The following is a 20,573-nucleotide window of genomic DNA, read 5'->3' as shown; positions in this document are numbered from 1 at the left end:
AAATAAAGAAATAACCTGTCCTTTGAGTGGTGCTGCTTCTTGGGAACACACGTGTCTGCACATGTCAGGGAAGGGAGGATTCCCTATCCCTCTCCTGGGCTGGTGAATGCCTGGAGGGGTTTCCAGTAAACTTAGAGATGCTGGAGGGGTGAAGACACACCTTACAGAGGGATGCATGCAGCTAGCCCAGTGTCAAAAGGGCTGAGCCCACTCGGGGGAGTCACAGGGAATGCTGCTGAGATACTGCCAGGGCTCAGGTGAAGCAGATGGGAAGGCAGGGGGAGAATGGGGAACCTTTGTGTTGCAGCCAGTCACTCCTGGGACCCAAGGTGTTGGGCTGAGGTAACAGCAAGGTCACAGCTGGGTACCAGTACCATTGTTACTGTGAGGGGCCCTCAGAGGTAGAGCTCAGCCCGTGCTCCATTCCAACAAAATCTCATGCATGGTAATGCACACTAATTTATACCGAGTCCCTGGTATCTCCCATGTGTTTTAATAGCCTGCTGTAACTGCCTGGAAGATCAGTGTCAGAGATGTGGAAGAAGTTGGTGGAGTCTCAGGATGAAAAGAGAAGGTCCAGAGTCCTGCAAAAAGGTGCTGGAAGATCATCCTCATCCTCAGCTGCAGCAGTGCCTCAGTCATGGCCTGTAACAGTCTGGCTGGAGCTATAACCACAAGGTTAACAAGCCTCAGGGGCTCTTGGCCCTGATGAAGCACCTTGCACTTACCCACTTCCCCTTGCTGAGTATCCACCTCACTACACAAGGTCAGGGCTGGCAGGACTGAATATAATCCCAGTGAATGGAGTGGCTACCACCAGGAGCATCAGAGCAACACAAGGGCAGAAGGAAACCAAAGTGTGGGGTTGTTTATGATGGATGGGATTTGTCTTTGGGTGAGGTTGCAGGAGGGGATTTTGGAGCAGCCATGCCAGCCAGGGGTGTGACTGCATGTGACCAAGAAGGGACAGTCTCTCACTGATGGGACAGACCCTGGCAGTGAACACCTGGCCAGCACTGTGCTGGTGCTGAGCAAGAGTCCCATAGCTGACGCCTCTGAACTTTCAGATTGCTGAAGTTAGACAAGAAAAATCCTTCAATCCTTAGCTTACATCAAAAAAACCCCCAAACAATAAGGTCCTAGCCCTTGAGTGGGCACTGAGAAGCTGGGAAGTAAATCCTAGATGTAGATGAGAGGCTTTCAATCTAGCAGAGGAGCAAACACACCTACATCCCCACACATTTAAGACAATCACACAGCTTTCAGAGGCTTGTGCAGTAATTTCTGGGCACAGGGAAGAGAACGGGGGCAGCATCATGTTGGCATCCTCTCTTCCCTGTGATGACTAGAGCTTGTATACAAATGTGTGGAGATTGATTGCACTCATCCTCTTCTGACAGCAGAAGTGATTACTGTGGGCAGGGACCTGCTTGTGTGGATATAAAGAGGTGCAGCCTGCTGGCAGCAGACTCGCTCCCATCCCCGCTGCTCATTCCCATGCCTCCATCTGCTGCAGACAGGTTTCCAGGGGCTCCCCCTCCCCTTCTGCCTTTTTCTATGTAGGTAAAGTTGCTGGAGAAATCAGCTGTACAGCCCTCTACTCCTCTTTCCTGAAGCTTAAAAATTTACATATGTTCAGGCTGTTTGTTTTCAAAATGCTCCCTTTGTTTTCCTGTTTTCCCAATGAAATCTCTCGTTTCCCTTTAACAAAAGTGGACTGTGGGAAAAAAATTTCCATGGTGTCACATGAAGATATTTTTTTTCCACTGAAAAAACATGACAGAAACTCCCCAAAGGGCCCCACTTCTCATGTTCTTTCTTATCTCCCAGGATTATCAGTTCTCTCTCTCTCCATCCATCCTCTCTCTCTTCCCCTCACAAAGTGGGTGGTGTTTACTTTGCAGAGTTGTGGGTGCACAGATTCTTCTCAGAGCAAGAGGCACCTGTTCCATGTTCGTGCCTGGCTGCCCCACCACATGGATGACAAGTCCTGCCCAGGGAATGAGTACCCAATCCCTGTCCCTCCCTGCCCAGGCTTTTCTTCCCCAGGAAAGCCAGTGCCAACTTTTTTGGCCACAACAGTAGCCTTTTGATCCAGACCAGAGCTGACCAGAAACCATGGTGTCCAGGTGGTAGCAGGAGTGCAGTCCTCATGGCCTCAAAGAAAAGCTAAGGAGCTTCATCACCTCTGGCCAGATTACATTCTGTTCCAAGGAATCACTTAAAAAACATCTCCAAGGTTTCTGACCTTATTTATGAGCTGGTGTAGCCATGGAAACAGTAGTTATGCCAGAAATAGCAGCTCACTTGAATGACAAAGAAAACACAAGTTTACAAGACAGTGATTTTTCCAGAGGCTGACTGAGCTCATGGGACTGTGGGAGGAAATCCCAGCTGAGGCACAGACTCAGGGATGCAGCTGATAAGAGCTGTGGTTGGTGTGGGCCACAACAACTGTTGAAATGTGTCTCTGCAAGCTTGTGCCACAAGCTTGAGAGACTTTGTGTCTTATTGATAGAGATTTGTCACTTGCCACAAAGATACACCTACCTGGAAGTGAGCAGAGAATTGACCAGGCAGTAAAATGTTGGTTTCCCTCCTGAAGGCAGGCAGCCTACCAAGTGCCTCTGGATCCCTGGTGAGGGAACCATGGAAGGATCTGGGTTTAGAATGGGATTGTCTATTGGTCTTGCAGAAGATCAGTGAGGTTGTCATGTCAACAGCGTTTTGGTGAGAAACTCAGTGTAGTAAGGTGCCTGCAAATGAGGACACACATGCTATAATCCTCCTCCTGAAAGGCTGACCATGTTCCTAAGCCTCACATCGTTTGTGCTAGTGTAGGAAAGAGAAACAGATACACGGGATTGAGCTTTCCCTGGCACAGATATTTGGTTGTTTGAATACATGCAAATCAGTCCATCAAAAATGCAGAGAAGAAGGCATGCTCGTGGAGAGTTTTATCATTTTTCCTTCAGGAAATCTTGCACAGTTATTTTGGTGTCAGGATTGTCATCTGTAACAGCCTGCAATAAACGGGGTGTGCTGAGTTTGGGAATCTGTGCCTGCTGCTGGAAACAAAAGTTATGTTCAGTGTCACTGAGCTCAGCTTGCAGAAGAGCCTGATCTTGATACTCATTTCCACTCATACCCTGGAGGCTTCTCTGGCAATAGGGCAGAAATGAAAGAGGCTGAAGTCTGTTTTTCCACACCCAGGGCTCGAGAGGAACATTTCCATGACCAACCTGGAGAGAAGGGTCCTTTGAGGAAATATAAATCAAGTGATAAGCTTTTGCTGAGCTATCAGCAATGGGCCTGTCAGTGCTACAAACTAGGTGTTGGGGACATAACTAAGTCCTCCAGCCAAATGGTCATTGCCAAGCCTTCCTCAGGAAAAATGAAGTCCCTGCTTTTCTTATTCAGTCAAGGGCGCTCTACTTGTGCATGTCAGAACATCATTACAGGCTCCAGGCTTCCAGGCACAAATGCTTTAGGACATTCTGGGGCTTTTTATAGCAGATGATATAAAACCATGTAGTCTGTCCTACACTTCATTAGTCACCAGAGTTATATTTTCTTCTCAGCAGTGAGTCCGGCCTTTCTTGGAATAGATAACCATGTCTTAGCATCTCACGTTCACGAGACTGTTATGTTAGCCTAAACCTTACAGAAGCCTTTCCCTGATCATGGGCATAAATAAAAGGAAAACCAAAAGAATCCTCTCCTCTCCCTTTTTTTTGGTTTTTTTTTTTTTTTATGATAGCTCTTTTCACCATCAGGTTTCAAGAGAAAGAACCACATCTTTATCGTTCATATTGGTAAATATAGAGGAGATGGTGGAGATAAAACTCACAGACCTGCAGATGAGACTCAGCCATGCAGGCATCTTCTGAGGAGACTGATGTTCTTGGCCATGCAGCACAAAAAGCTCAGTTGTTCCTAACTGCTTTGTGATTCATTGTTTCAGAGTATCCCCATGCTCATTGCAAAGTTGTCCCAAGGGAAAGCAATATCATTAGCGAGCATCCTCTCTGTGCACTAACTTTGTTTAATGTCTGCATCCAGGCTGTTGGTAATGACACAATAGCACTGACTTCGAGAGATCATTTTAAAAGGCATCCTTTCTTTCTTCTTTTCACTCTGCCCACAGTTAAGATATCTGCTTTTACATTTACAAGATTATTTTTCTCCTGGATAAGATTTGCAGAACAGGCTCAACATTTATATAGTGAACCAAGACTTAGCGTTTTTCCCTTTTTTATCAAACCCAGGTAGGTAATCTGGTTATCTATGTGACTGCTTTAAATCAGAGCTTGTGGTTGCCCTTAAAAATGTACCTGAATCACAGAGTTTCCACAGTATCATCTCAAGGATCTTATTCAGATTTTTCTTTTCTCATAATTGATTCCTTCTGTATGAATTGCATGCCATGTACCTGTGAACGGAGATTAAACGGTACACTAGCACTCTCTAAAATGATCATGCATTGAACTAAACAGAGAAGTAATACTGCCTTTAAAATAAAAAAATGTGTTTTTATTTAAATAGAAATCAGATATTTCCAGAGCTTTATTCAATTTTAAACAGTGAAGCAAATGATTCAGTGTCACTGGGCTAAAAAGAAACTACACACAAGTCAGCTCCAGATGTCTTCTTTCCTGAAAGCTCCTTTTCTCATCTTCTTTCTTTTTTTTTCTTTTTGAATGATTGATTCTTTCTCCTTGGAAACCAGCAACCCAATAAAGGAAGGCTTTCCTAAACATTTTGGTAAAATGTTTCTTTCTTCTTCTTCTTAAGGGGGCACATATCTTCCCATGGCTTTCACACCATGCAACAGGCATTCTTCTTTCCTCCTCCTACCACATAAAAGCACTGCTGAGCAATCTCATTCACTTCAGCCCTTTACCACCATTATTATGATTTTTTTTCATGTAACAGTTGAGGCTTTTAGAAAGAAATGATTGCTTCTGGGGAGCATCTCGCACTCTCCTTGGGAACATTTGACTAATGGGCAGAGGAGGCAGCTCTTCCTGCTCCATTATCATGTCTCTTGGGTTGCTGCTCACCTCCCAGATACATGGATGCTAAATGCTCTAGCTGCCATGTGATAGCATATCCCTGGTGGAAATAACTGTGGAAAGGGATGAAAGCCAGGGGATGAAAATCTGAATCAATTAAAAAAAAAAAAAAATCTTCTCCTTTTGTTGCTTAGGTGTACTGCTAGTACTAAGCCTTCTGTTTTTCCCTCAGGATCTTACACAAGTGTACAGCTTAACGCTGTAATGTTTGTTTGTTTGTTTTTTATTTTTAATGACCTTTCCTTGTAAGACTCCAACAATTTTTTATTCAAATTTAGATCCTCTACACTCTTGTTTCCCACTGGAAGTACACACCTCTACAAAGTGTATCGAAGCTTCTTACTGGGAGGCTGCTAAAGATATTTCTGTGCCAAGGACCTGGAATTGCAGCTTGCTTTCTAGTCTGGTCAAACATCATAAACACACCGTAGGAAAAGTGAATTGTTTAGGAGTCATCAGTGCATGTGGAGAATGCACATATTGCACAAAGGATGTTCTGACAGTTTTGTGTACACTAAGATTTATTTGTGGAACACTGACAGCTGATGGTGTACTTCGACTGTAATGCTGGAAGTTATTTCTAGAAAGAAAAAGAAAATAAAGGCAAAGAAGAGAAAGAAAAAGGGGAATTTTGCCCCATTGTGAAGGGCAGTGATGGGGTCCCATAGGAACATCCTCCTCTAGGACTCTCCAATGCTGCAGGTGATGGCAGCGAAAATGACCAATATGATGATTTCTTGCCGTGCTTCCCGTTAGCATGATACACTTTTCATCAAGACCCACTTAAACTCCTGTGGGTTATTTATGGGTGTGTTTCTATTAGATCTGGGAGGAGACTGCTCGTCATGTGCAAGTGTTGCACATCCATTGCTTGTTAATGTTCTGTGAATATATAAAACTGGATAATATTTACCGAGAATCTAAATAGCCATTGGCTCTTTTGTTGAACACCACGTTTGTTTTTCTCCTTTATACACTGAAATCTGCAATACAAGAGAAAAAGAAGGAGTGGGAGGAACAGCAATTCTCACACCAGTTCTTCCACAAGAATCCACCATAATAACACTGTGGGGGTTTACGGAGGCAGGGCTGCGAGAGCAATAATATGTGAACAGCACAAGTGCAATAAAAGAAAAACATTGCCACAGAGAGGCTGGTAATTATTGTCTCATGGCTTCCAGAGATGTTATATAGCTGCAAGCAGCATGTCCTGAGCTAGGCAAAGCACAAAGGTACATGAGAGTTAGCCAGAGGCTGGACACAACCTGACTAGAAGCCATAAATTCCAATATGAAATCAAGTTCCTTGTTGAGAGTAGTGTTTAGCACAGGAATGTCAGGGTGCAGCTGGCAAGGGAGATTTCCCAAGGTCAGCAGAGGAGGAGAGGATGCCACAGCTCTCCTAATTTAGTCTCAGCTTCAGCTCTGGCTGTTTCAGAGGAAAGTCACAACATAGGGAGGAATGCTTGAATAAATACTTCCTAACACCCTGCTTGGTGATCAGCTTAGAACTGAGATTTGATTACACTTGCTGAGATTTGACCTTACATAACCACCTGTTTTCTGAGAGGTCCTAAAATAATCCAGTCTCCTTTTAAATCCAGCTCTGGTGGGTGACTTCTTTAGGACACCTTCACCTGCAGAGCACTGACTTCTGCCACAGTACCTCGTGAGGGATGGAGAGCAAAAGCTGATCTCCTGCATGCTAGGCTCTGGAGTGCAGGGGATGCAAAGAAGACACCCCTGCTCCCCGATGACAGGGATTGTCTTCCTTTCATGGGCCCTGTCCTCTCACTCACCCCCTCCCACCAACTGAGCTCTCTCTCTCCTTCACTGAGCTGCTCTGTCCATCCTCAGCCTTTCTCAGGCTAGCCTCTGGAGGAAACTGGCTCTGTTTTGCCCCTACCCTCTCATCCCCAACAAAATCCTTTTCCTTCCTCTATCTTCTTGTTTCCCTTGCTCTCTCAGGGGATTGCGAAGCGACATGTGAAGTCTTTGCACACCTTCAGGCTTGTGACAGGGGTTATGGGATTAGCACTTTAACAAGCCTGAAAGCTTCTTAGACAAGCATTAAATCTCCAATCTCTCCATCTTTCAAAGAAATCACTTCTGGAGGAGCTGGAGAGATGGAGCACACAGTCATGTTTTCAGGGGTCAGCTCTTCACCCAGCTGAGAGCCCCCAAGCCCAGTGGCTAGGTGGTTTGAAGGGATTCCCATGGGATTTGGGAAACCCAGTTAAACCTTTACCAGGTGCTTTGCTTTGGCACCTCAAAGCGCCTTCTCTCTCCTTGCTCTCCATGCTAAATACTGGCTCCCTTGCCTGGCATTTTATCTAGCCTCCATGCCTTTCTTCCCTTCCCACCCCAAGGCCTGCACACCCCTTTGCAGCACTTTAAAAGGGGTGAGTAGCACCAAGTAAGAAGAAAAGAGGCACCACCCCTCCTAGGCACAACAGGCTCAAACTTGTTGACTTTTAAAGCCAATCCTGGGGCAATTTGTGCCTGTATTTTATTCAGAGGGGATGAATTCATGTTTCATTGGCCATATCACACTGTTTATCCCACTTAACTGAGAGTCAGAGAAGGCAGTGCTGGGATTACCAGAGCTGGGTGGCACCTCGTGGTGCAGTGAATTCTCCCCCAGATGGCAGGGAAAGGTCTCATGTCTGAGCTCCCTGACCTGTCACCTTGCCCATTCCCATCCCCTCGTGACTGCCTCAGGAGCAGATTACCTCCTCCCATCTCTGCAGGGAAGAGGATCTCTGCATGTAGTGAGGGACAGCACCTGGGGACACCATCCAGGGGACACCCATGGCCAAAACTGACACTTATCTTGCAGCACCTGCTGACATGAATTTGCTGAACCTTGAGGTTGTCTTCCCAGCGTGTCACCTGTAGCTTTCCTGGTGACTGTAAAAAGCTTGAGGAGGAGGCAAAACTCATGACAGTGACAAGATTCAGCAACATTATTCATTAGAGAGAAATCAAAGTTAGTAACACTATGTACCGAGTTCAGTGAAAATACAAATTAGTAGTTCCACAACAAATCACTTTACAAGAGCAGCATTAAAAAGTAATACTCTGTTGAGCCTCCTAAAATTACAAAACTGGATTCCTACCTGGACTGAAATCCCTTTTTATTTTTCCCCTCAGAGCTTCCAGCCTGGAAAATTTCAGCTGCAAATTAGACAGTTTTGGAGATTACAAGTAGGTGAAAATAAGAAATTCTAACAGGTGAAATTTTTCTGGATTAGTCACTTCTAAAGGTCATAATATAGTTCAGTTCCTCAAACACAGCGACCTGTTCCACAGAAGATGGAGATGATATTTAGCAGCACAAAGCTGCAATGTACCACCACTGCAAAAAAATTCAAATCCAGAAGTACTGGACTGGCAGCAATCCAAATTCAAATAGGAAAAAATGCCTAATTTTTTTAATCTTACAGTTTTAAAAAAAGTCAAGGTTTGTTATTTCCAATAGGGTGCTACAGACATATATGACTGTTGGGAGTATAGGCTCTGTAGTTGAAGGATAAGCATTTATAATTTTGCATAAACTTTTTGAAATAAACTTAGACACTAGCAGTTGATCACAGCTATTAATGTGGTCTACTAATTGTACAATCAACTGTTATCAGTGGGGTAAAATTAAATAAGACTTAATCATAGTATTTTAAGTAAAAAATATTATTTTCCGACTAAGAACATATTTGAAATTTTACTGTATGTTTTGCAGTAAAGCAGGCACACTTTAGCTGCTGTCCCTGCCTCCTTCTGTCACAGACAAAAGAGCTGGCTGGGGTTGGACAACGCCTGCCAAGAGATGATCTTCATGGCATGGCATCAGTTTGTCAAAGATGAAATACTCGGTGGTAGAGATTTGCTTTCAGCGATGTTCTGCTCCATTGTGGTTCAAACCTTTCCTTTCTTCCAGCAGAGCAGTGACGTGGTTCCCCAGCAGGATGCTGGATATTCTGACCCAAAGGATCATGCCTGGCTTCTGAGTTCCCATCTGCTTGGCACAGTGCGATTCCAACGTCTGCAGCTCCTTCTCACACTGCTTACCAATAGGAAGAAGAGGCACAGAGCAGTTACATGATGTCCCCACAATCACGTACTGACTAACTTCTAATTTAGGAGTAAAATCTGTTTCCCCTGCATGCTAGGCAGATGAACCCATACATATGGGTACATCATATGTATATGGTGTACATACATATGGTGGCACACAATTACACATCCTTATACCTTTATGCATATTTGTGGATAAATTGATCTTAATTAATGCTCACATGCATTTAGAAATAGTGTGTAAATAGCTACACAAAGGAACATGCAGTCTGGTGTTTCACTAAAAAGAAACCCACAAAAGAGAACAAGCTAATCTCGACTATGCCTCAGCAAGAATGATTGCAATAACACTATTTTAAATTGCACTGTACACAGTCACTAAGGCCAAGGAAATTTCAAACCAAGCCATGAGTGAACAGTAACCTCAGCCCACACCTCCTTCCAGCTAAACTGTGTTCAGTTTCTAAGCTGAAATCAGAGAATTAGTCCAGACAGCAAAGAAACCAAGACAAGAAGCTGATGTACAAGACACAGAGGCTTCCTCAAAGATTTCCATATTTAACATATCCAGCTCTTCACAGTTTTCCCAGGCCAAGACTGCTTATATGAATAATATGAGCTGCCATAATGTGGCACTGTAGTTGAAAGAATTTGTTCTGTCCTTTCCTCATCCCCATCTCACTCAGCCACTGGTGCTGGCATAAAGGTTTAGCCACATTTGTCTGTTATGAACAAGTATGGGTTTTGTCCATTATGAACAACTATCTGGGTTGAAAACTCACCAATATATACTTACACATTTGCTTACATGTTTTTTTTCCCCCTGGTACCATTTGAATTCATCTCAGTACTGTATTCAAGTCAGGTTCCTTGTGCTGGCTCAAGGGAAGGGTTAGTGTAGCAATGAAAAAGAGTGGCAGAGAATAAAATAATTTTTCTTGATGTGAAAATAATTAATGGAAGCTTGAAATGTTTCTCAGGCTTTAGCCCCTGATAAATGGGAATCCATTGTCAGACAGACATATGCTCTGTTTTTCCCTTGAAATTTATGAGGTAAGAGTCGTTGTGCCACCCATAACCTAAATGAATGCAGTATCTGGCTGGAAAAATCAGTCTCCGTCTTCTGAGATCTGTTCGTCCCTGAAGAAGAGCCCCTTTCCTCAGTTGTTTACAGCCTTTACAAATTTGTGTCCAATAAACACTTTTAATGGATATGTGATCCTGGGCAGTGAATGTAAGCCCATTGGCAATAGATATGCTTTGCTTATTTTGCTGCTGCAAATGCATTAAGAGCAGTCTATCAGTCATTGCAGGCCCAGATTTGTTGTTTGCAAACCGATGATCTAATTTGTTGTGCACTGAGGACTATGTACACGAAGGATGTATGTGACTGATGAACTAAGTGGGCACTCCATGAGGGGCAAAGAAAGAGGAAATCTGCTGATCTTTCAGAAAGTAAGCGGTGTAAAATCTTCTCGATCATTTAAGCAACCCTGGGAAACGAGAGCTTTTTCTTCCTGAGGTAGCTGATCTTGGAACCTGCTCGTATGACAACGGCTGGGAGTTGGGAACAATAAGCTGATTAAGTGCAGCAGGTAGCAGGAAAAATGAGGTTCGTAACAACCTCCATTTGCAATATTCCTTATCTTCCCACGTACGCGCCAATACACAACCCGATTCTCCGCATATTTTAATCGGTATAAATCAGCGCCAGTTTTTGAAACCGACCTTAATTACACCAGGAAAATAAACAAAATAAAAGCCCTGGGAGAAAAAACAAAGCTATCACCCCCTCGCTGCCAGGCACAGCAGCCCTCACCGAGAGCCCGCAGCCCGGCGAGCACTCCGTGGCCGGGCTGGGCTCGGTAAGACAAAGCCCCGTGCACCTCTGCGCAGCAGGAGCGCGGCAGACAAAGCGGGGCAGGCGGCGGAGCGCCGCAGCATGCGGGGCCGCGCAGGGCTTCCTCTGCCGGTGGGCTGCTGCTGCCGCCGCGCTTCGCTCTCTTTTCCTTTTTTTTTTTTTTTTTTTTTTTTCGCTGCGTGTGAGTGTTATTTTTTTTTTTTTTTTTCCTCTCCTCACCAACTTCCTTCCTGCTCCAACTGCCAGAGCCCGAGGCTGAGCGCTGACAGCAGAGGAGGACCCCGGCCGCAGGCGCCGCTCCGCCGGTGAGTGCGAGGGGCGGGCGGGGGGCGCCGCGCAGGGACAGCGGAGAGGCGGAGAGGGAGCAGCCCCGGCTCCATCCCCGCCGGCGCCGCGCAACTTTGCGCCTTTGCCCGTGCCCGCTCTTGCCCGGGGAGACGGGCAGAGCCCTGCCTGCACCCGAGGGGGAAGTCAGGCTCGGCGCTGCGGTGGGGCGGAGGGGCAGGGGAAGAAGGGAAGAGGCCCCCGCGGTCCCGGGCTGGAGGCGGCTGTATCCCTGCCGAGTGGTACCCGGCGCTCCCCGGGCGATGGGCTGTCCCCGCACCCCGGGGCTTGGGGTGGGGAGGCCGGGGCTGGGGGCGCTGCTGAGTCCGGTGTGTTTCTCCCCCATCGCGGAAAATTACTTCCTCCCTGCTAAGCCCTCTTCCTGGAGATAAGCCCTTGGCCAGGGGTTGGTTTGGAGAAGTGATGAGCAGATGGAGGGCAAGTAAAGTGCTGTCCCTCTGACACCCATTTCTGTGCCCCGTGGAGGCATGGGGGCCCTGCCCTCCACCTTGTCACTGCCCTCTCCTGCTGCAGGTGCGAGGGCAGCTGTCCACCCACGGCACAGGCAGAGCCCAGCTGCGAGGTGCTCGCTCCTCTCGCCAAGGCGTGATTCCTTCCTTGCCCCCTGTAGCCATCCCTCTCTAACAGGGATCCCTAACCCTGCCCTTGCCCTCTCCCTCTGTTTCACGCGTGCTGCCAGGCCTCAGGGGTGCAGGTGACTCAGGAGTGTGGGCTAGGGCTGCAGAAATGCAAGAAAAATGTGGCAGGGCAAGACGCCAGCCACACAGATTTCTCCTTGCATATAACAATGGTATCATGAGTTAATTTTCTCATTTTAGTGAGGCTCTTGGTCTGGATGGGGGCGGGGTCCATAATAGCCCTTGGCCTGGCCAGTGGCACAGAAACTCAGGAAACCTGACAGCAGCATGGTGTCTCTGGAGAGGCAGCGGTGCCTGAGCTCAGGAATGTGTCTCAGCTTGCAGAGGGGACCAGCTCTGGAGCTGGAGCAAGTAGGGGCAGGAGCTGCTGAGATAGGAGCTTTCCTCTCGGTCACCGCCTGCCTTGGAGTTTGGCAGGAAGGCAGCATCAAGTCCACGGCTTGGGGAAAAATGCCAGAACTTGGTCTGATCGGTGCCATCCTGAGATGCCTGTGAGTCAGAGGTTGCTCATCTCAGACAGCCTGGCTGGTTCTGTTCCCTGCAGGATCTTGCTGTTGGCATGGCAGGTTGTCTGTCCACCTTTCTGGGAGGCTTTCAGAATCTTGAAGCGTTCCCCTTCAAGCGAGCCACCCCCGCGGGCTGGCAGGGACGGTCTCTGCAGCATGTGTGATGCAAAAGGAAGGTCTGAGGGATTCTGAGGGATGAGGAGCAAGCAGCTAGTCCAGTCCTGACTCTGCCTTTTCTCTGTGTGTGGACAGAGATGCCTCTTTCCATCTCCTGTGTCTGACCCTCTCCTGTGATAAACGACAAGAGGTGGACATGGGAGGGTGGGGGTGGGCAGGCACCTCTGGTCTGTGCTTGTATTGGTGGCAGATGCAGCCTGGTATTGTGAGAGAGCTCAGGTCAGTGCTCAGACCTGCAGCTGGAGCAAGTGGAAGGCAAGACTCGGCAATGGCTGTCATGGCTAATCACAGCCTCCTCCTGTGCTGAATGTGGAATGGCACTGAGGGGATTGTGAGGCTTTCTAAGGTGACTGTGCTGGGGCCACAGAGTGGTGGAGCATGTGTAATTGCTGCTTTCAGGAGGGAGCTTTTGGTTTCCTTTCTCCTGAGGACAAGCTCAAGGGATTTTCCTATGGGCCTTTCCTATGGTACTTGGGTACTTCACACTCCTAGATCTGGGCATGAACTGAGCCAGGGTTATTCAGCTGCTGGGACCTGGTTTTTTCCTATTTGTTTGGGCTGAGATTCCCTTTGATTTTCCATCTGCCCATTCTGCACTAGCTCCTCACTCACCACAAAATTGCAAAGTTGTCTTGCAAAGACCATTTCCAATTAGAATACCTGACTGAATCTTCTTGTTTGTCTGCTGCTCAGTCCTTCTCTGCCCCATTGCAACGTGCCAATCTACCACTCCTTGATTATTTTTCTTCCCTGCACTGGAATTGCTCTGAGAGGTCTGCATACTGCTCAGAGTTGCCTGCCACCACTTGCTGATTCACCTTGAACAGTTTTTTTGTGTTTTTTTTAATTTTTATTCTTTGTTTGGTTTTTTTTGGTGTTTCTTTTCTGTTTTAAAGAATGAAAAAACTATCCCATTAGCTTCCAGTTTAACTTTTGGGAGTAGGGGCAAATGTTAAGGCCACAGCTGCAGAGAAGGACAAATGACTTGTTTGGAAAATTGCAAATAAGCAAGCAAAAGGGGACGTTTTAGTAGGGACAGTCTCAAAGAAGGATAAATGGAAGTGAACTGAATGATCTGAGTAGCCTGACCGAATCCTCTTGCTGCCAAAGAACAAGGAATGGCTTGGCCATTTGTGACAACTGCCACTGTACCAGGGCACTGCTCTGGTTTTCAGCCTTTCTCTGAAGAGTGAGAAGGTGGCTAGGACCATGTGGCTGGCTCCTCGAGGCAGGCAGCTGACTAAGGGGCACCTGGCACAGCATTGCTTACCTCTCCTGCCTGTCTCTTGTTCCCCCATCCCATGCTCTGGCTGCCCATTGGTTGCTGTTTCCCTGCCCTGGCTCCCATTTGGGATGGCACCCAAGCAGTTTGGCTGCCCTTGTGCCATTCCACGATGTGTGACCCAGCCCTGCTGCCCTGCCTCTCCCCTCCGAGAGGCACCGCTGGAGCGGCTCGGTTATGCGTGGTTGTTCTGGGGTCACCATCACTCTTCCTTCCTCGCTGGGAAGCAGTCCTGATCGCTGCCTGAAGGGAGCTGATGGTGGGAGCACAGGGAATGCCAGCCGATAGACCACCCTGCCCGCTTCCTTGGGAGCTTCAGCTGACTTGCTGATCTAAGGAAGTGGCTGACAGGTATTCGATCTTTCTGTGAAATGTGGCTTTTAACCCATTACGAGAGGGTGAACGAAACATCTGTCCTTGGTTTTATTCGTGTTTCTCTGTGCTCCAGCGTGTGGCGGTGGCTCTTTGTGCGAGATAGCCGGAGAGCACCGAAGCCTCATAGGATGGCTTGTAATTGCAGGGCTGCCGGCCACAACTGTGCTGCAGAGTGGCTGTAAATCACTCTGGTTTCAGCCTCTGCTCCTGCACCTCCTCCCTGGGAGGGAAGAATGGTGTAGGTCTGCGTGTGCGCGTGGTGCCTGCAGGGAGAGAGAAGCGGGGGTAGAGGGGGATTGTGTTTGAGCCAGAATATCAGCACAGCAGTGTCTGGATTGCAGCCGGTCACCGTCGCCATTTGCCCGTAGGAATCCCGCTGCCTTCGGCACTGGGTGGGTGCCTGCCTGTCAGGGGGACTGAGGCACGCTGTGCCCAGAGTGAGTGCCCCCAGGGACACTACTCCCACCCACAGCAATCTCATTGACTGCCCCCTCCTCTGTCACCCAGACCGAGTGACCATGACTGAGAAGACACAAGAACCTCATGTAGAGGATGATGATGATGAGCTGGATGGGAAACTCAACTACAAACCTCCTCCCCAGAAAACACTGCAGGAGCTGCAAGAGTTGGACAAGGATGATGAAAGCCTCGCTAAGTACAAGAAGTCCCTGCTGGGAGATGGACCTGTGGTAGTAGGTAGGCTGAGGGATGCTGATAGGGAGGGGATGGGGAGATGTGCTGCAACAGTGTGCTGTGGGGATGAGGCAAGGTTGCTTCAAAGATGAGGGGTCTTGTTTGGCCAGCGACATGCGCTGCTTGTGCAGGACTGGGGATGGACAGATGGAAAAGTGCATGTAAAAGGAACACAGAAGATGCTATGGGTGTCAGGAGTTAGGAAGATTACTGGGGAGTGCTGGCATTGGAAAAGGATTTGTGGTGGGAGATGTATGGGTCTCAGAGGACTTTTGAGGGGTTAGGAACATGAAAGGGTCAGTCTATGATGTAAGGTGGTCTTGTTGCTCAGAATGATCTTAAGGAGGTTTTCTGTGGCAGAAAGAGCACCTCTAGGTATTGTGATGGAGGCCAGAGGGATCCATGTGGAATGACTGGGTAGACATGGGATCCTATTGTACTAAGGAAGTCTGGCATTACTGGGTGTTTCATGAAATGCAGTTTCTGCCTGGCAAGGCATTCGTTTCTTCAATGTAATTCCCCTTTGATTGCATTTAATTTTGCAAGCTGACAGCTTCTCCCTGACTTTTCCTACTTGCAGACCCAACAGCTCCCAATGTGGTGGTCACCCGACTCACTCTGGTATGTGACTCTGCTCCAGGACCAATCACTATGGACCTTACAGGTAGGCACAGGCTCTGTCCTTGGTCACAAAGGGGAACAAACCAAGGCCCTGGCATGCTCCAAGTTAAAAGAGAGTTTGTCCATGGGATGCTACAGTGGGTTTTAGAGGAATTCTGAAGTCATCTTAGCTTTGTTTCTTATTTTAATATACACATATGAATAAAAAAGAAGGAGATGTAATAGAGGAAAATATCAAGGGTCTTTTTCTTCATCTAGACTGCTCTGGGAGCTCCTGGGTTTCTCTTGCCATCTCTGCTTGTTTTCTTTCAATGAGACTTCATGAGCACAAGGGATGTGCGTACATTTGGGTAACAGGCTGTACTGAAACTTCAGAACCGAGCAATACTGCAGTTCCGGCTCCTGGGGACGTGGGGAGAAAACCTTATATGGGCTTTTCTGCAGAGAGAGGAAGCTGGGTCTGGAGGGGCAGAGAGGCTTCCTGTTTGCCCAAAACCACACAGCTTTCCAAGCTGGGCAGGAACTGTGAAACACACTCCTCTCACCCAAGCCAGGGCTGGGCGTGGATGGAGCGTACACACACTCCTGCATACGCTCAGCAACCAGTCTGTGCATAAACACCTTTATGTATATGTGCTCATACCTGTGTTTGTTTAGGCATTGTCTGCTGTGGGCACAGACACATACGAACACCCAGGAATTTCTGTGTATTCAGTCTCACGACACAATCCTGCACAGATGTCTGCATAGTCATTTTACAGGTGTCATCCTTTGAAGGGATGCTCACCTCTGACAGCAACCCCACCCCCATCTTCCCCCCTGTGCCTGGTCTCTCCTCGCTGTGACACCTCTAGCTGACAGCTTGATCCTCTCCTTGCAGGTGACCTCGAAGCGCTCAAGAAAGAGACCTTCGTATTAAAGGAAGGGGTGGAATACAGAGTTAAGATCCACTTCAGAGTGAGTTGTTTTCCTGCCAATTGCTTCTTATCAGTGGCTGAGGCCAGTCAGTGGCAGTCTATCAGATAACTAGAGCCAGACAGCACGCGTGCCCAAAAGCTGAACGCTTGCAAAGCTCCCCTAGCTTCAGGTGTTGTTTTACCCAAGGGATGAGGTATTTCCAGGAAATCACTTCTGCTGGCTCACCCCTTGGAGGAAGCTGGTTTCTGTTTGCTCACACTGATAAACATCAAGTGGTTTAAAAGCCAGATGGGTAGTTTTGGCTGAGTTTGGTTTTGCTTTTCAGCCACTGGAAAATCTTTACTTCACACTAAGTGCAAATGAACAGGGAGGAGAAGAGAAGCAAGAATGGCTATTCATGAAATACTGATTCAGTCAGTATTACTGGGCTTCATGTACACATTACATTAAAAAGATGTAGTATTGTAGCATTTGGCTGAAGATACCTGAATTCTTCAGGTCATGATATACCGAAATGGGCTCACTTCTCCCTCACTCCCATTAATCAGTGTGTCAGCCATTTCTTCTGTTTACAGCTGAAAATGAAACTTGGCCACTCTGCAATGTGGCATCCAGCACTGAACTGGTCATCTCTGCCAGTGCTTGCTTCACAGCTAGGCTTGGAAGAGAAGCCAAAAAGGGAAGAAAGATAATTCTCCTGAGACAGACGAGGGAAAGTGTTAATATTGTGGGTTCTGTAGGGCAGATTTCCCTTTTTCTTTGAGGCTTGCTGTGTCAGAGATGAATGTCCCCCAATGCTCTCCCCCAAGACACCTCCAGCTCTCTTGTGCTCTGAAATATTTCCATCTGTATGTGTGCCTTGTTGACCAGAGATACCTGAAGCCAGACAGGTTATTCAAACTCCCTCAGTTCTATTGCTGGTAAGGGCTCATACTGTGTGAATTCTACCCTGGGATGTAAAAGGATCTGTCCATCCTGTTTTCAGATTGAGTAGTGTCCACTGTGGGAGGGCGGTGTGTGCTGGAGGGGAGCAGCAGTGGATACATCCAAGCTATCCATGGGAGATTTGATAAAATATTATGAAAACTGTCTCTCTGTCTTTTGAGAAGAAACTTGCCAGCTCCCCATGGAGCTTAGAGGGCACCTAAAGCTGCCCACCCATGGGGGCTAAAGGGATGACTAGTTACCCATGTATGGTTTCCAATATTAAAATTATTAAATGGGAACTTCCTGCTTCACTTTTCATTGTCCTCATCAGCATGTCTTGAGAACCTTAGTGATGTGCTCCAGTCAGCTTCAAAGTTGGGCACGGGATGGGGAAGTGCAGGAGATGCACAGAAGATGCTAAAGGTCTCCAGGTACTTTTGGAGAAGTGTTAGGGACCTGTACAATGTGCCCTGTGCTGAGGCTCCCTTCTGTAGGGAGCTAAGATGGGTATGTCCCTGAGGAGGGGGAAAATCATCATGTACAGAACCAAAACTCCTCTCTTGACACTTCTGGTTACTTCCTGCAGGTAAACAGGGACATTGTGTCGGGACTGAAATATGTGCAGCACACCTACCGGACAGGGGTGAAGGGTGAGTAAGAGCCCTGCATGCCCTGCACAGCACTGCTCCTACTGTGTGTTCCATCTTCTCTAAGTGTTCCTGCAGCTCTGGATGGGACAGAGGCTCCCTTGGTCCCGCGTCCCACCCTATGCTAACACTCAGGAGGTGACTTCTCAGCAGACTGCTTCACCCAGGACAGCGGTTTCATGTTTTGTGCCAACTCAATATGAGCCAGCTCTGGTACCTGTATGCTACACCTCTGTCTGCAGCAGCCAGGTCTGCAGAGACTCCACTTAGTGCTTGCCACAGACTGCCTCTCCATATAGAGCACTTCTCCTCTCCACCCCCTGTGCAGTGGCTCAGCCTGTGTGGAGCTTCCCACCCTCTGAAAGTTCCTCAGAAGCACTTGGTAAAATTCAGACCTGCTCTATGAAACTCCCCATTGTGTGCAGGGCCCTGTATTTACCCAAGGGTTCTCCTCAGTTCTGCTCTGCTTGGACAAGGCAGAGGAAAGCCCCATTTTGCAAACACGCACACCCCGCGTGCATTTTCATGCAACCATCTCTAAGGCTTCAGCATCCTGTTCAGCACACATAACTGGTGTCTTCTCACCAGTAAAGAGAAGTAGTGGGAAATCAAAGTAGCTCTTGAGCCATACGCTGGTGTACTCACAGCCTTTTAGCAGCCAGAATGTTCAGGTTCCTCCCAAATTTGTCTCAAACTGGGACAATCGTATACATGTGAGGGTATACAAACTGAGTTGCCTGTTCACCTGCCCATCCATCCATGTTATCCTTCCAGCTGTCCTTATGCTTCACTAACCCCTCTTTTCACACTGATTTCTGCTCTCCTTTGCTGACGTGGACTGCTCTTTTCTCCCCCATCTCCTTTCTGCTCTTTTCCTCATTGCTTCCTCTCTCCTTTATCATTCCCATCTGAGAGGCTTATTCCCTGTGGATTGTTTTCTCCTAGTGGACAAAGCCACGTTCATGGTTGGCAGCTATGGGCCACGGCCAGAGGAGTACGAGTTCCTGACACCTATTGAAGAGGCTCCTAAGGGTATGCTGGCTCGAGGCACCTATCACAACAAATCCTTCTTCACGGATGACGACAAGCACGACCATCTCACCTGGGAGTGGAACCTGTCCATCAAGAAGGAATGGACAGAATGAGTTCACCCAGTTTGCCTTCCCCCTTCCCATCCCCTTGCCTCCTGCACCAGTCTCCAGGTGGGCCATGCCCACCACTGCTCCTGCCTGCCAGCATGGCTGGCCACAGCCCCGGCAACCCTTCCCTGGCTGCTGGGGCTCTGTGCCAGCCTCGGTCGATGCACAGCCCTGCAGGTGGCCTTTGCTGCTTCTTCTGATACACTGAAAACAGCCCAGTCGTTCTCACCGCCACCCCATCATGACACCACTTTGGGTTAAATTGGGAAGCATCTCCCTCCCTCTCCCCCAGTACTTCCTCCTGTTGTCCCCATCTGTCCCGTACCAACTCCAGTCCTGGAAGTGCCTTTTCGAGGAAACACGATCACCTGGCAGGGGCTGACTGGTCCCTGGAAAATCCCTATCTTGAGTTACACTTGCCATGTGCTCTGACTCATTGTAAAGGGTTACTTACCTCCCACAATGGTCTCCTGGTCTGTATCTGGTGCCCTACCCTGTTAAAATCCATCCTTGTGCAGGCAAAGCCAGTCAGGGGGAATGCAGCTAGATGCCGTAACAAGACTTCAGTGTCTGAGAATAAAACCAGTTTCTTTCTTCTTTTCTGCATGAGTGTCACATTCTTTTCTAGAGCATGTTTCTCAGTGATGTGTATGTGAAGAATGCATTATAGGAAAAGGCTAAAGAGCATGTTTCAGCAGGGAAATAACCCTCCTCCTTCAAAACATCAGCCTTATTCTATAAGCAAATTACTTCAGAACTATTTCCTTCAGGGATTTCATTAATCCTTTGAAACCTAAGGCCTGGGCTTGTGATGGGGGTAGACTCCAGGGGTAGACAACCCCCACCTCTCATTCCAGATGGCAACTGAAGGAGCCAGGGAGCTATAACATACCCTTCTCATGTTTAACACTTACTGTAGCAGCTGTTCCCCAGAGCTAATGCAAGAGTTGCATGTCCCCGTGGCTAGCCTGCTGGCCAAGCACAAGGGAACATCAGCCTCTGGGATCCAGCAGCTGGAGATGGATGTTCTTAACCTGTCTGGGGTGTCTGGTCACAAGGGTGCAGGGCAGCTGCGATGTCAAGTGCTGGGGGTGAGGGCACACCACTGGCAGTGTTGCTGCAGCTCTCCAAGGCTCATTCCTGCACAGCAGGGAGGGGCTTTCTCCAGCCAGGCAGTTATCTCAGGAGCTGAAGGCTTTGACCTGGGCCAGCTGCTCCCTTCCCACCGCCCCAGGAGAGGTTGCGGGTCCCCACAGCAGCTGACGTGTCTCTTGCTGAGGGGAGGACTGGAGCAGGGTG

At 48.0% G+C, this 20,573-nt stretch overlaps 1 protein-coding gene across 1 annotated transcript; it reads left to right on the top strand.

The window, feature by feature from the left end:
* The first annotated feature begins 11,154 nt into the window (after nucleotides 1-11,154).
* On the top strand, nucleotides 11,155-19,871 carry ARHGDIB (Rho GDP dissociation inhibitor beta). Its single transcript, XM_005519474.3, has 6 exons — nucleotides 11,155-11,311; nucleotides 14,837-15,025; nucleotides 15,603-15,686; nucleotides 16,524-16,600; nucleotides 18,075-18,138; nucleotides 19,081-19,871. Exons 2-6 carry the CDS (start codon nucleotides 14,848-14,850, stop codon nucleotides 19,278-19,280), a joined length of 603 nt encoding a protein of 200 aa, XP_005519531.1. The 5' UTR covers nucleotides 11,155-11,311; nucleotides 14,837-14,847; the 3' UTR covers nucleotides 19,281-19,871.
* Nucleotides 19,872-20,573: the final 702 nt, after the last annotated feature.

The sequence above is a fragment of the Pseudopodoces humilis genome, chromosome 5, assembly GCF_049639895.1.
Source record: "Pseudopodoces humilis isolate 2021_Gansu_Grassland_sample_001 chromosome 5, ASM4963989v1, whole genome shotgun sequence".
Taxonomy (NCBI): Eukaryota; Metazoa; Chordata; class Aves; order Passeriformes; family Paridae; genus Pseudopodoces; species Pseudopodoces humilis.
Note: the sequence above shows the minus strand (reverse complement) of the source record. Positions and strands in the feature narration are given on the sequence as shown.

What these genes read in the sequence shown, in the direction of transcription:
- ARHGDIB (XM_005519474.3), top strand. Translation starts at nt 14,848, where the DNA reads ATGACTGAGAAGACACAAGAACCTCATGTAGAGGATGATGATGATGAG. An exon ending in AGATGGACCTGTGGTAGTAG is followed by an intron (nt 15,026 to 15,602) that starts GTAGGCTGAGGG and finishes TCCTACTTGCAG; the next exon opens with ACCCAACAGCTCCCAATGTG. An exon ending in GAGTTAAGATCCACTTCAGA is followed by an intron (nt 16,601 to 18,074) that starts GTGAGTTGTTTT and finishes TACTTCCTGCAG; the next exon opens with GTAAACAGGGACATTGTGTC.